The sequence below is a fragment of the Marmota flaviventris genome, chromosome X (genome assembly GCF_047511675.1).
Source record: "Marmota flaviventris isolate mMarFla1 chromosome X, mMarFla1.hap1, whole genome shotgun sequence".
Taxonomy (NCBI): Eukaryota; Metazoa; Chordata; class Mammalia; order Rodentia; family Sciuridae; genus Marmota; species Marmota flaviventris.
Genome location: NC_092518.1, coordinates 77,786,691 through 77,800,708, shown reverse-complemented (window position 1 = coordinate 77,800,708; position 14,018 = coordinate 77,786,691). Strand labels below are relative to the sequence as shown.

The window sequence follows — 14,018 nt, the reverse complement described above, 5'->3', positions numbered from 1 at the left end:
AAAGATAATATTTCAAATGGTAGAAGTATATTATGAATTAATTATGGCTCAGTAGAGTACAGCACAATTTTTGTGGTGTGTTTAAAGATAATAAGCTGTGTTGTTCAGTGGACTCTGGAAGCACCCTTTCTTAAATTATGGGTGAGAGGAACTTTCCCTCAGGTTTGAGAGAACAATTAGGAGTCATATTTCCTTCTTACTGAAACTTTCTGAGAAGAAATAAAGAAGGTAAGGACAACAATAGCCATTTGTGTATAGTACTTACATTGTTTCAGTAAGTATGAAAAGAAGCCTTATACATAGTATCTCATTTAAGTGTTTCTACAACTTGCATAGACTATTTAATGAATATATTTTCCAGATAAGGAAGTAAAGACTCTAAAACATTAGAGAACTTACACTAGGCCACACAGTTAGAAAGTGATTGAACTGTAGTTCAATCTCATATCTCTGTAATTCAGAAGTTCCTATTTCTTCCATGGCAGCATACATCATAGGTCTGGAATTTATACTTTTCCCTCCTGAGGTTAGGTAAAAAAATCTCTCTCAAAATATATCCTTAAAAATGTGGCATTCCAAATGTGAGTTATTTGTTGTCCTGGGCAGTATTGTTGGAATGACCCGCCTTGTAGCAAATGACCTTGCATAAGATACCTCCTCCTTCCTTACCTGTCTTTCTATTTTACCTGTTCAAACTATGCATCTTCTTAATCCAGCACTTTGTTGATATTGCAGTTTTTATTTGTGTGAATGAGGAGTTTCATTTATTTGTTAACTTTACAATAATTTATTTTTAAAGCACCTATCATATTTATCATCTGCCATGTATTAAACCTTCTTGTAGGGGAATGAAGAATGATTTATCAGATCCAAAGGCAGCTCTGGCCTCCCTTGTTATATACCACTTATTCCTAAAATCAGGGTGATTGATAACAGATTAATATCCAGTGCTAGCAGTTTAGCAATGATAATTCCCTTGCATTCCTGTTTTGACATCATAATCAGAGGTATTTGTGGGGGCGGGGGTAAAATATTTCCATCAGCTCTTAATTTTGTTCAATAATTCTTCCTCTTGGGAGAATATCTGGAAAATGGCTAGTCAGCTGAGGAGTGCTGCTAACATCAGCAAATATTTGAATGTCTAACATATGCAAGACTCTGTGCTTGGAACTTCTCAAAGTGCAGTCTTTCTTTAATGGAGTGTAGATACCATGAGATCATGAGAAGGAAATTCACTTACATTCATTCTCTGAAACAAAAGCCACGTAATAAAACACCATATCAGCCTCACCTTCTGCCTTAATTAATGCCCATATTGTTCTGCCTCAGAGCAAACTTAAATCCTTGGAGCCATCTTCGACTTCCTTCTTCTGTACATGGCCAATTGCTAAGTCCCATTGATTTTTGACTCTTGTATCAGGCCAATCCTTTTTCTGCCTACTGCCAGCATTCTTCCTTATTAACTGTTTCTCAAGCCATTTTGATAATTTATTGATGGTCTCCCTGCTGCTGGTCTCTCTTTCCTAACAAGACTTAAGAGGCAGTGTGATGTAGTGGTTGAATCTGGCTTCTGTAACATGGATGTGTATGATCAAATCTCTATTTCTCCAACACTCAATTTGACATTTCCTAATCTTTACAATGATGGATGATGATGTTGATGTTGATGATGATGATGATAATAATAATTTCTCCAAGCATTATATGCCGAATCAAAACAATTACGTTTTAATAAGCTTTTTTTTTTTATCACTGTGACCCAAAGAACTGACAAGAACAACATAGAGGAGGAAGAATTTACTTTGTCTCATGGTTTTAAACCTCTGAGCCTAAGATACCATAGAATATCAAGGCATAAAAGCATGGCAGACGAAAGCAGCTGAAGATACAGCAACTAAGAAAAATAGAGCTTTGCTCACCAGGGATAAAATATAAACCCCAAAGACACATCCTCACTGACCTACCTCCTCCAACCATACTCCAACTTCCAGCTATTTCCACCCTGTTAATCCATATCTGATTCCATTCTAGCTCTGATAATATGATCATTTCACCAATGAATATTCTTGCATTATCTCACACATGAATTTTTTGGGGGACACCTAATATCCATACCATAACAGATTTATACATGTGTCATACATATGTAGAAGAATGCCTGTAATAAAGTACTCAATAAATGTTAATTGCCATTATTATTTTTACTATTCTTAGTATAGTTTTGATCATGTTATTGCAGTAGGAGCTATTATTAAAAAATAAAGATCAAATTCATACTCTGACCTTGTAGGGCAAGGATTTAAATACAAAGCCCAGTAAGGATAATAATATAAATGAAGACATATGATATTAAAACATAAGCAAGACTAAAAGTTTCTGCACATCTAAGTAAGGCTTATGTTTCTTGTTGATCTGGGAACAAAGGCACCTTGGCGAACTGAATCCCTACTAAGCATGGTCAGGAGAACACTTCCATGGTGATTAGCAGCTGGTCAAGTAGATGCATGGCTTTTTCAGCCATCAAGGACACTAGCTAACTATTCCCTAAACATATAAAATGATAGAAAACATGCTTTTTTTTCTAGTAATGACCATTTACTAGTGAAAGGAAAATAAAAGTAAAGTGGAAATAGATTTGGAAACAGTGGTAGAGTCAGATATGAAGGGAAAATACATATTGAATCCCAGATTCCTATATAAAATAATTTGAACATTAACAGATACATAGCCTTTGATGTGATTAGTTTCCAATTTCTTGGCATTTATATGAGATCTTCAGATACTTTGGTCCATATTTCTGCACCTATTTGTAAAACTCATATATGCCTAACCCATAAGCTTTTTCTTATACTATTCTTTCTCTCTACCTATTTCTCTTGACTTTAGTTCTAAGTGTGTGTATTGGCATATGCATACACACACATATATACACATGCATATGTATATATGTGTCCATTTATTTTCCCTCTATAGTGAAGCTTTCATTAAACACCCAGCGCATTTGCTGGTTTTGAAGGTACTTTACATTTTAAAGACTTTCATTTATGTTGTCTAAGTATTTTCAGATTATTTGATGTGCTTAAGCTGTGCTCATAATTTTTATTTACGAAAATAAGCTATAACTATAAAACAAAGATAATTAGGATGGTTAATAATTTCTGTTCATTGTGTGTATGTAGATAAATGTTTATATGGTGTCTACTCTCCACCAACCTCTCTTCCAGAATTTGTTTATAATAAAAACTAGTAAAATAATTTGGAGCTATAGCAAGTTAAAAATTAAAAATAATTATTTATGTAGAAGCTATGCCATAGGTATATATGATAATTTATTGAATCTATATATGTATAGATACAATCTTAAACAATTAATTAAAACTAAAGTTAAACTCCTTTGAAGAAACCAACATAGAATTCTTAAAGAATTTACTTGAAAGTAAGTTCATGTGATTTTATCATAACCTAATTATTTAGCATCAACATCTGTCACATAGGTGAAATTCCTTAGAACATATATAAATATTTAATGTATTTTATGAATAGAAATCTTACATTTAAAATTATTAAATGGTCAATCAGAGCTGGGTGTCTGATTTCAAACTGCATAGTAATAGGTAATTTCTTAGGGAATGTTTCACTAATATTTTCTGTCATCATGTATACCTATTATCTGTGGCCCAACTATTCACTCAATTCAATTTCCTATTTATAAATTTCCCTAGTTCACTTGAGGTATAGATTTGGACAGCTTGAATTCTATAGATAGCTTATCATTATGTGATTGTCATATAGCAACTATTCAGCTTCAATAATAATTTATTAATGCTATCAGAATGATTTATTTTATTTTTAAAAGATGAATAAGAAACTGTTATTGAAACTTTGTTACAATTTTCCTTTGGAATGTTTAAAGCAAACAGAAATAATATTTTTGAATACCCAGGGACAATTTGCTTTAATGTAGACTTTTACAATATTGTCTATGAAATTTTCCCCACTAAAGAGATAAAATAACAGCCTTTCAATGTATGTTCTCATAGAGTATTCCTTATCTTACAGATGAGCTCAGTGAAAATGTTACGGCCTCGTCTCAATAGCATTCTTTTCAAGCTCACATTTGAAGAACACGTAAACAACATCAAACCAAGCATCATAGCCGTAACTCTTGCTTGTGAAGAAGTGAAGAAAAGTGAAAGCTTTAATAGACTTTTAGAGTTAGTTCTTTTGGTTGGAAACTACATGAACTCAGGCTCAAGAAATGCCCAGTCTTTGGGATTTAAGATCAACTTCCTTTGTAAGGTAAGATGACATTTTACCATGCTAATTTATAATAATAATCTTGTAGATGTGAAGGTTAATCTAAATGTAAATACCGAATATCTGCAAAGTTACATGCATTGAGAGTGAAATTTATGGTATGCAAATTCTTTCTCAATGAAAACAAACAACTTTTTAAAAATATTATTGCTATAAAATCCAAAAGATTGAATTCTTTGGTAGTACAGTACTTAATTCTTGCTGATTAAATTTTGCTGAAGTTTATAGACACAAAAAATGCTGTTATAATGCTTGTGTTCCAATCTATTTGTACTTATTTTATGTCTCTCCAAAAAGTATGTGAGAAACTAAATTTAATGAGGAAAATGGCCAGAAATTTCTTCTCGAATATACTTCACTGTTTCTACTTTTAAGAAAATATCACTATATTTGAAGACTGTTGTATTACTGGGTTTACACTGGTTTTTATGTGCATTACCTTCAAAGAATAAAAAAAAATCAAGTGATAGTCGTCTTCACTATTTTGATTGGGCCATTTCATAATATTATTTTTCAGACTGAATTTTTGTGTAAAGTAAACAAAGAAACAGAGAAGCCCAAAAGTAATTGCCTGTGTCTATTTTGAGGCTGGGGCAAAGCACCTTGTTCAAGAAAACGATCTGTCTGTTACAGAGAGAAAACAGAACTGACTCAGGGGTGAAGGCCTAGAAGAAAGCTAGAGATGAAAATAAATCTGAAAACAAGCAATCTGTTTTGACATCTCACCATGCTTTCACTTTTTTTCCTTCTCACATCTGAAAACATTGCAGAATTTTGGTTAGTTCCTAAAGTACATTATAACAAGAATTCCTAGGAATGGATATGAATTTCTTTTGTGTTCATACATCAAGTAGATTTGTATTACATATCAATAGAATGATATTTTAATATCTGTCAATAAAGATTTTATCCTGATAATTCTAACTCAGACATAAAGATGAACATGTATAGATAATTAGATATATAATGAAATTTTATCTGTTTACTCCTCATATATTTATGAATGGTATAAGAAAAGAAAATAGAGATTATTTGCATATGCCAATTTTTGTTTTAAAAAAGTATTTCTTCTTCTTGCGATATTTGAGGACATGCAGAATTATTTGATAATACCAGAGGAGGAATAAGGCAGTGTTCATAATAAATTAGAATAAATCATAGCTGGATTTGAGGTAAAACTATTTTTAGCACTTTCTCATTATATCTTGCTGCCATATTGCCTGATACTAATGAAGTCATATCTTACCAAGATACAACTTGGTTACAGTATATTTCAAATGCACAGTGAGTAAATCCAAAATGATCTTTGGTGATGCCTATAAAAATAACATACATTATCATTAAATATTTATACTAGATGTCTATTTCACATTTAGTTCACATAAAATATCTTGAACAATTTGAATATGAACAAATACATTCCTTTATTTTCAATTGTTTTGATTTTACCATATTCAAATTAATTACATGAACTTATTTCTTTGAAGCAAGAATGTATAAGTCCTTTATGCATAGGAACAAAAGATTACATTAATCTCAAGAAAGGTTTTATAGTTACATCTTATATTTGGGAGAAAGGCTTCTTCCTGTCATCAACCTGTCAAATAAAAGTTCTTCCACACAATGCTGATCTGACATCTATCACTAGAGGTATGCTCAAAGGATTCAGCACAAAGATTTTTGCCAACTTCAAATAAAATATAAAAATAATCTTGTGGGAAATACTATCATGTAGTAATAGGTGTTCTAAAAGAGAAAGAAGTGAAGGTTTTAAAATACTTCCCCTCCCACTTTTCAGTAGAATTTTTATCTTCTGGTAAATAATTATAGGGAAATAGTTGTCATTAATAAAGCAAAATGTCATATACAAAAATGATATTCCCATAATTTATACAATTTAAATTATATTCCTAGAATATAAAGGATTCTGCATAGATATAGATATCTAAAAATGACAAAAAAATTACTGAAGTACATAGAAAGCGCTTAGGTCTATAATCTATACAAAATGGAATTAACTACAAATTTATTATTAGCTAGAATTGCTGCTAAATTTCATTTATGTCATGAATGGTTACTTGGTTGATTTTTCTTTTTTGAGTTTTTTTTTTATTTACAAAATAGCAGGGATAATTCCCTGTTTAGTGTTTACTCACCTAATTTTTCTTATGTTAATTTCCTTTCTCAGTGATTTTTAAATATAATCAACTGCATTTTACTAGAAGCCAAAATGTACATTAAAATATTTTCCTAGTTAAAAAGGAGTCCTGATATAAACAGTTAAACTTATCAGATATGTCTTAAGAGTAAGGTAATATAAAAAATTCAGATGGTCACAATTGGCTGCTATGATATTTGGGAAGAAAAGGAAAACAAATCGGTTAACCAAATGATAACACTTAAAGGGTATCGTTACTTTAAGTACCACCCTCACCACAAAATGCTTTATTAATTTCAGCAGTGAATTATCACTTTGTGAGTTACCAAACAAGTGTGTTGAACTGTAATAAAAATCATTTCAGTGGAGATGAGTTCTACATGTTAGTTTGCCTTGTACTTGCCTATTGGTTATTAAAATTCTAACCAATAGCAAAGCTGTACTTCAGAGACATTTGTTATTTTTGTTTTCAAGATGTAATAGCATATACAATCTGCATAAGAACAAAGCATTTAAAAATACTGAGCACTCCCTAAGTGCTAAGCTTTGTAGGTATTTTATATAAGGATCTTTGCATACAATAGAAAGTGATTCTGCTCGATACAAGGTAAACATAGAATTTGCTGGAAGAATATGAGGTAGTTCAGCTAGAAATTGGGGTAAAGCTGAAGAAGTTGGCCTTTAAAAAGAATACCAATTGTGGCAGCCTAGAGAATTCAGGTAGCAGTAATGAAGGAAAATCTTTTAAGAATGTTGCCTTTGGGAGGTAAGAACCCCAGCCATTTTCTTTTCTTTTCCCTGATCATTTATATTGTAATTAAAGTGTAATTAACCTAGAATGTATTACGGGGCCACTGCTTTTCCAAGGGGAGAGCAAAGAACCTTGAGTAACAGTGCTACCAAGACTACCTGTAATGGCAGACAGATCTTGACCTACAGAATACTCTTGCCAAAGATAGGGATACCAAATTTGAAGGGGTATCAGGCAGGCACAAACACACAAAGAAAAAACAAACCTGATGGGTTTGTGTACCAGGAGCATGCAAACAGTTAAATAATATACATAGAAAATATCATGTGACATCACAAGGCACACTGTCAATAACTGCAAAAATTAATGACCACTCAGATTAGGAGTTCAGAGGAATGATGTTAGAAAATTGAGATAGAAAGATCTTGAAGAGTAGAAAGTATTAGGGTAAAAGAAGAAAAGCCATAGCTGTACCCAAGAGGAAAGTGCCACGGGCTTAGAAACTAAGCACATTTCAGTTACTACTTTGGCAATTATCAGCCAAACATTCATGGCTAAGGCTATTCCCCACTCTGACTCTCAGTTTCTTCATCTGCACATGAGGAAATTCACTGACCCCTGTTTATTTTCATGTGGTTGTTTTCAGGTCAAATAAAATGAATTTATGATAGAATACATTGAGAAATTATAATGTTAAACAAATGCTAGTTCTTTTTAATGATGATACACAACTAGGAGTAATCATGATATATATGAGAATAAATTAGAAAACCACACTGCCTGGAATATTGGGTTTATGTTGGAAACAAGTAATAACATGGTAGGCAAGTTGTAAAATTTTTAGTCTTTTGTATACTAGTTTGGATATCTTGGCTATTTTGGGGAAAAATCACAGCTCACTTAATAACTTTAAAAAGCCTAAAATCTTTGTTTCGTATACTGTCCAGAGACTTCTGAAACTCTTTCACTAGTATTGTGACTTTCTAGGCATTCTGCTAAGCAAAACACAAAAATTATGATACAACACAATGGTATGCTTACATACAAATGTAAAATATATCATTGAAGAACTCCAAAGAAAACATGTATGTTCACTATGGAGAAAGTTTTAGATATGTTTAAGTCATTAGGATTAACATGATAATGTAATTGCACTGTATTTCTAATATTCACCATTTACATAGACTGTGAAAGTAAAAGCTCTATATAACCTGAAGGCCATCTCATGGTATTAGTGACAGAGTATTATAGGCATCACCCAAAATATATAAAGATACATCCATTACCTCTCTGTAGAACTTATAAGAGGGGGAACTAAAATAAGTTTACCTCCTTTGTGATATGGAAGATTAGTTACCAGAAAAAAAAATGATTTGTAAAGAAAAATAGCCAGGTGCAGTGATTCATGCCTGTAATCCCAGTGGTTCAGGAGACTGAGGCAGGTGGATCTCAAGTTCAATGCCAGCCTCGGGAATTTAGTGAGGCCCTAAACAACTTAATGAGACTCTATCTTTAAATAAAATACAAAAAAGGGCTGAAGATGTGTCTTGGTGGTTAAGCACCCCTGGGTTCAATCCATGGTACCCTCCCTAAAAATAAACAAAAATGACTCCTGTCTATGGCAGTAAAATTTGTAAATATATAATCCAAGAGAAAATCTATAAAAACCTAAGAAAAAAAATCTCATATACTTATACTTCAAAAATTTCACATTGTCTAATTTACTGAAATGATGTGGATTCTGTCCATACAAACTTAGAATTTAGCATAAGAAGATATCTAGTCTAGCCTCTCCAGTCTACAGCAAAAAGACTTATGGTCAAAAGGGGAAACTACTTTGGTTAGTGTTTTAGTCATCTTAGGCTGCCATAATAGAAATACCATAGGGCAGATGGCTTATACAATAGAAATTTGTTTTTTCAAAGTTTTGGAGATGTGAGGTCCAAGATCAAGGTGGTTTCTGGTGAAGCTTTCCTCCTCTGGCTACACCACTTTCTTGCTGTGTCCTCACTTAGGACTTATTATAATTTAACTCTTATTTTTCGGTCTCCTTCTCAAGATTCATAACTCATCAAATTTGGGTGGATACTTTATTCTACATTATATCCCCAGTGTCTATTATGTATGAAACCCTTAATAAATGGCTGTTGAGTGAAAGGCAATTTAATTAATTAGAAGTTTGTTGTTAATATTCAGCATAAATGTTAATATTTTTATTAATTTTTTTAAGTGAATTTTGTTTCTCACAGGTATATAGGGCATATTTTTTACCAGCAAAACATTTAAATATGTAATTATAAGATTTTGTTATGGCTCATATTTAAAGACATAAAAAATGTATTGTTTCCTATAACCTAAACCACTGTTGCACCTTCAATCATGGGTAAATAAATAAATTAATATGGGAATATTAATTTAAAAATACAGATAATTTAGAAAATAAACACCTTAGGATTTTCTGAAAAATAATCTTACAAACATTAGTAAATCCTGGAAACAGTCTATACTTTTAGGTAGTTGTCTTTTATAGTTTGTGAAGTACTTTCTTTGTGTTCAATGAAGTTAAGTATTATTAACCCCATTTTGAAAATTAGAAGACTAAATCCCCGTGAGTTTGTATAATATTTCTAATATTAGGAAGCTAGAAAGTATGGAAGATGGGACTTAAGTCTGGGTTTTCTGTATCCAAAGCAGCGGCACACCCTGCTTCTCATTGCATTATAAGTTAATTTTGGTCATACTTGGTTCATTTCGACAAAGCTTTACAGAACAAACTCTGCCACTTACAGATTTTGGAAAATGGAAAAAACAGAAACAACAACAACAAACACCTCATGTGGATTTTTATGGCTCTCTGGCAGCTTATGAAACTTGGACTCTATTTTTTTCTTTAAATTCAGTTGGAAGTAATCATAGTCATATTAATAGAAAGTTTCTCTTCCTATAATAGACTGAAATGTATCCAGGCAATAAAGGTGTGTAGGGGTGTGTGTGTGTGTGTGTGTGTGTGTAAAATAAAATGACACCTAATAATCTGAATAATTATAAAGCCATCTCCTGTTGTTATGTAAATTCTCTGAGTATATCAGTTTTATAGAGGCAATGTTGACTGCTATTCTCAAAATTTATAAATGTGAATCTGCTCTCCAGAGAGATGTCTTACCAGTGATCACTAAGTGACAAAGGCAGAGGTGGGATCCAGCTTCTTTTATGACTCTAACAAATTTTTTAGTGGATCCTGTTATTTTTGTAATTTGCACTGACTATTTGACTTCACCAAAATATGCTTTTTCCTGTCAGGGTTTAGCATTATTTGACAGTTTGTCAAGAAGAAAATGACTTTGAGGTTTATAATTTAGCTTGGGGAAAAAATCTATGAAAGGAAGATTAGACCCTTTACCAAGTGAGAAGTGAGGTGAAATAATGGGTCTTCTGTCCAGATTTCTTCTTCTCTTTGGATCCTTTAAACTTTTCTTTCGGTGAGGTTGGTTGCAGCAAACAGTTTTCATTTGTTGAACCATCCAAGTCACTCTTTGGTAATCAGTGATATATGATGTTATGCTATGGTAAAATGTAGAGGAGTGCATTATGGTACTTTGCATTTAAAATGTCAGCATATAATATACTGACACACTGTAGCATTTGTTCATAATTCATGATCAGGGCATGCAAACATTTCGATTTAAGGGTCTGTCTTTACCTCATTATATTACAATGAAACCAGAACATTCACTAGTTTAGACCTTTGGAATAACTAATCTCCACAGAATGACACAAGGATAGGATATCATTCTTAATTTTAAATAGTTTCCTTTGTTCAATTAATGTGATGTTTGACCTTTATTTAAGTCCATGTATTTTATTGTATTGTATTTACTAGGCTCTCATCATCAAGAACCACTGAATAGTTTCTCAAACTTAAAAGTGAATATTATATTGTGGTATTATGCCAATGGTGACATTCTATAGTTGGCTTTATAATTGTGTCATATCTTTTTGTTTTCTGTAGTTCATTGTGTAAATCAGTACACCAAAATTTGTAACTCTAAGGCAGAAAACGTTAATATTCCTTGAGTCAATTCGCCCAGAAGAGTTTAAGTTTATAGAATATTAATTTTAGTTTTTTTTAAGGAAATAGTTTTCCATAAGATCTTCTATTACCATATGTTGTTACTCATTATACATCCTGAAGCACATACTGTTAACCTGTGCATATGGATTTATGCTCCTAGGCAAATGGTGATAGTGAAAGATTGCTTTCGGTGAAACATGTTGACTCAAGCTTGTTATCCCAGCTCCTCAGGAGGCTGAAGCAGGAAGGTCTTATATCTGAGGCCAGCGATAGGATCTTAGTAAGACCCTGTCACAAAATGAAAAATGTGAAAGAATAGTGATAGAGCATCTCTGCATTCAATCCCTAGTACCCAGGGTGTGGAATATTGCTTCAGTAATTTCTCCAGTAATAAATCTAATATTAGCTCAGACACCCATGGAAGATTGCTTCAGTAATTTCTCCAGTAATAAATCTAATATTTGCTCAGACATCCAATCCAAAGTCCTCACCTCTTATTTCCTCTATGCCATTAAAAATCTGAATGAACACAGGCTTCTTCTTCTGACTTTATCTAATTTAAAAAGGCCACCCTGTTAAAGTTGGAGACAGCTGATTATGTTGCCTTGACTTTATACTCCTGTGTGCTTTGAAGTATTGTTCTTCAATTAGAAAATCAGCTCTTTTCCCACTCCTAAAATGCAGGGTATCTGGTTTGGTCTCCTTACCTATATTCTATAGTGTACTTTTGTGTACTTGGTCAAAGTCATACTTACCTCTGTCTTCATAGTGGCCTGTCTCTATTTCTCTGTCTCTGATCTTTATTATTCTCATCTCTTCTTTCCTTCTGCCAATTTTGGATTTGGTTTGTTCTTTTTTTAAGACCTTGAGATGGATGCATATTATATTATTTGAGATCTCTCTCTCTCTCTCTCTCTCTCTCTTTTTAACTGGGGATTCAAACCAGGATCACTTTACCTTTACTTCACCATTCCTTTTTGTTTTGTGACCGGGTTTTGCTAAGTTGCTAAGTGTGATATCAAACTTGTTATCCTCCTGCCTCAGCCTCCTGGGTTGCAGGGATCACAGGCATGTGCCACAATGTCTGACTAAGTTATTATCTCTCTTACTCTCTGTAGCCCACATTCTAACTTTCTAATAAGCCAACACCAACAGGGGGAAAGCTACATGATCATGTTAATCACAGGAATTAACAACGTCTGTAGATATACTTGTTCAAATTGTTGTAGTTATGAAAGAGTATGTTTCTCAGAATATCTTTTTTGAAAATGTGAGTCATGACTAAAACAAATGAACTTATACTTTATTCTCTTCCTTGCTTCTAAAAATATAGCAGTCCCATGAGCTTACTTAAAAGATTTTTTTAGTTGAAATCATTAATTTACATTCATTGGTGCAAATTAGCTAATACTTGCTTGTTTTATCAGAATTTGATTACATCTGTTTACACATCATCACATTTACAATACTGTAGTTTTGCTTTTGGGAAAACTTCATTATACCTCCAAATTTTCAGTTTCTTAAATTCTCTAGTTTCTAAATGTAATTTATCTGATGTAGACTTGATTACTACTCCTTGTCAATACTGACTGCTTCAAAGACTCCTTTTGTTCCTCAACAATATATATACTTATTATACTTATATGTACATTAAAATAGTTTAGCCCCTAAACACACACACAAATGCACATGCTCATGCAGGCACACACACCAGGTCCTTATGTGCATTGATGCATTGATTAATATTATAAAACCTGGGCTACTATCTGATTTAACTTATATGTTATATATATAGTGTTGAAAGAGAGAATGACAGAGAAAAGAAAGAAAGTTTAAAGGAAACCAGGAGTGATTTTCAGAATTATGTTATCAGAACAACAGGATTAAGTTAATGTTTATTCTTTTACATAAATGGAAATAATTGTAGATAGAATTGAAAAAATAAGAGTTGCCAAATTATGTTCTTTAGATTCTGAAAATAATAAGTATTAAAAAATCAACTATATATATTTGTATTCAGAACTGGAGTGAAAGATGTAATTTCTGTAGAGGACTCATGTATGGCTTAGTTTCTTTTTAAAATTTTTATTAAGTACTGAGAGACCTTTATTTATTTCTTTGTTTGTATATGGTGCTGAGAATTGAAACCAGTGCCTCATATATGCTAGGCAAGCGCTCTACCACTGAGCCACAACCCCAGCCCACTTATGGCTTAGTTTTGACTCATTCAATACAAATCTATTTCACGGAAACAGTGAACAAGAATATATCTATATTTTCATTCTTTTTTTCAAAAATTATATTCTCATACACTAATACAAAAGAAAAGGGTAAAGCGTATACTGTGCCATAATTATACTTGTTGAATTCATTGTAACTAAACAATAATGAGGATGGTGAGCTGTTCTGAGTAGTATTACTGGCAGAGATGAATAATTCTCTAGTTTACAAAATTTGGGGGATGATTATGATGAGTCCCCCCACATACCAGAAGTGGCAATACATGTTGTCAGTACTGGAGTAGGCAAAAAATGATGATTTATGGGACTAGCTGTGGGTCTTACTTGGTTCACCACAAAGACTGTTTCCATAGAGGATTTAAATGAACCCAGCTGGCTTAGTATTCTGTGAATAGCCGTAGTCATTTTCTGAGTTTAATCTTATGACTGATTTTGTAATTCTCACAGTGGGGGAAAGTTGACAACATGAACAGCATTTAG

The 14,018-nt window shown here is 32.6% G+C and overlaps 1 protein-coding gene across 3 annotated transcripts in view; it reads left to right on the top strand.

Annotated features, from left to right (window-relative positions):
- Diaph2 (diaphanous related formin 2) overlaps nucleotides 1-14,018 on the top strand; it is an 870,804-nt gene that overhangs the window by 424,572 nt on the left and 432,214 nt on the right. For all 3 annotated transcript variants that reach the window (XM_071606838.1, XM_071606839.1, XM_071606837.1), the window contains one exon: nucleotides 4,060-4,299. In XM_071606838.1, coding sequence (XP_071462939.1) covers nucleotides 4,060-4,299 — 240 coding nt within the window. The remainder of the gene's footprint in view (nucleotides 1-4,059; nucleotides 4,300-14,018) is intronic.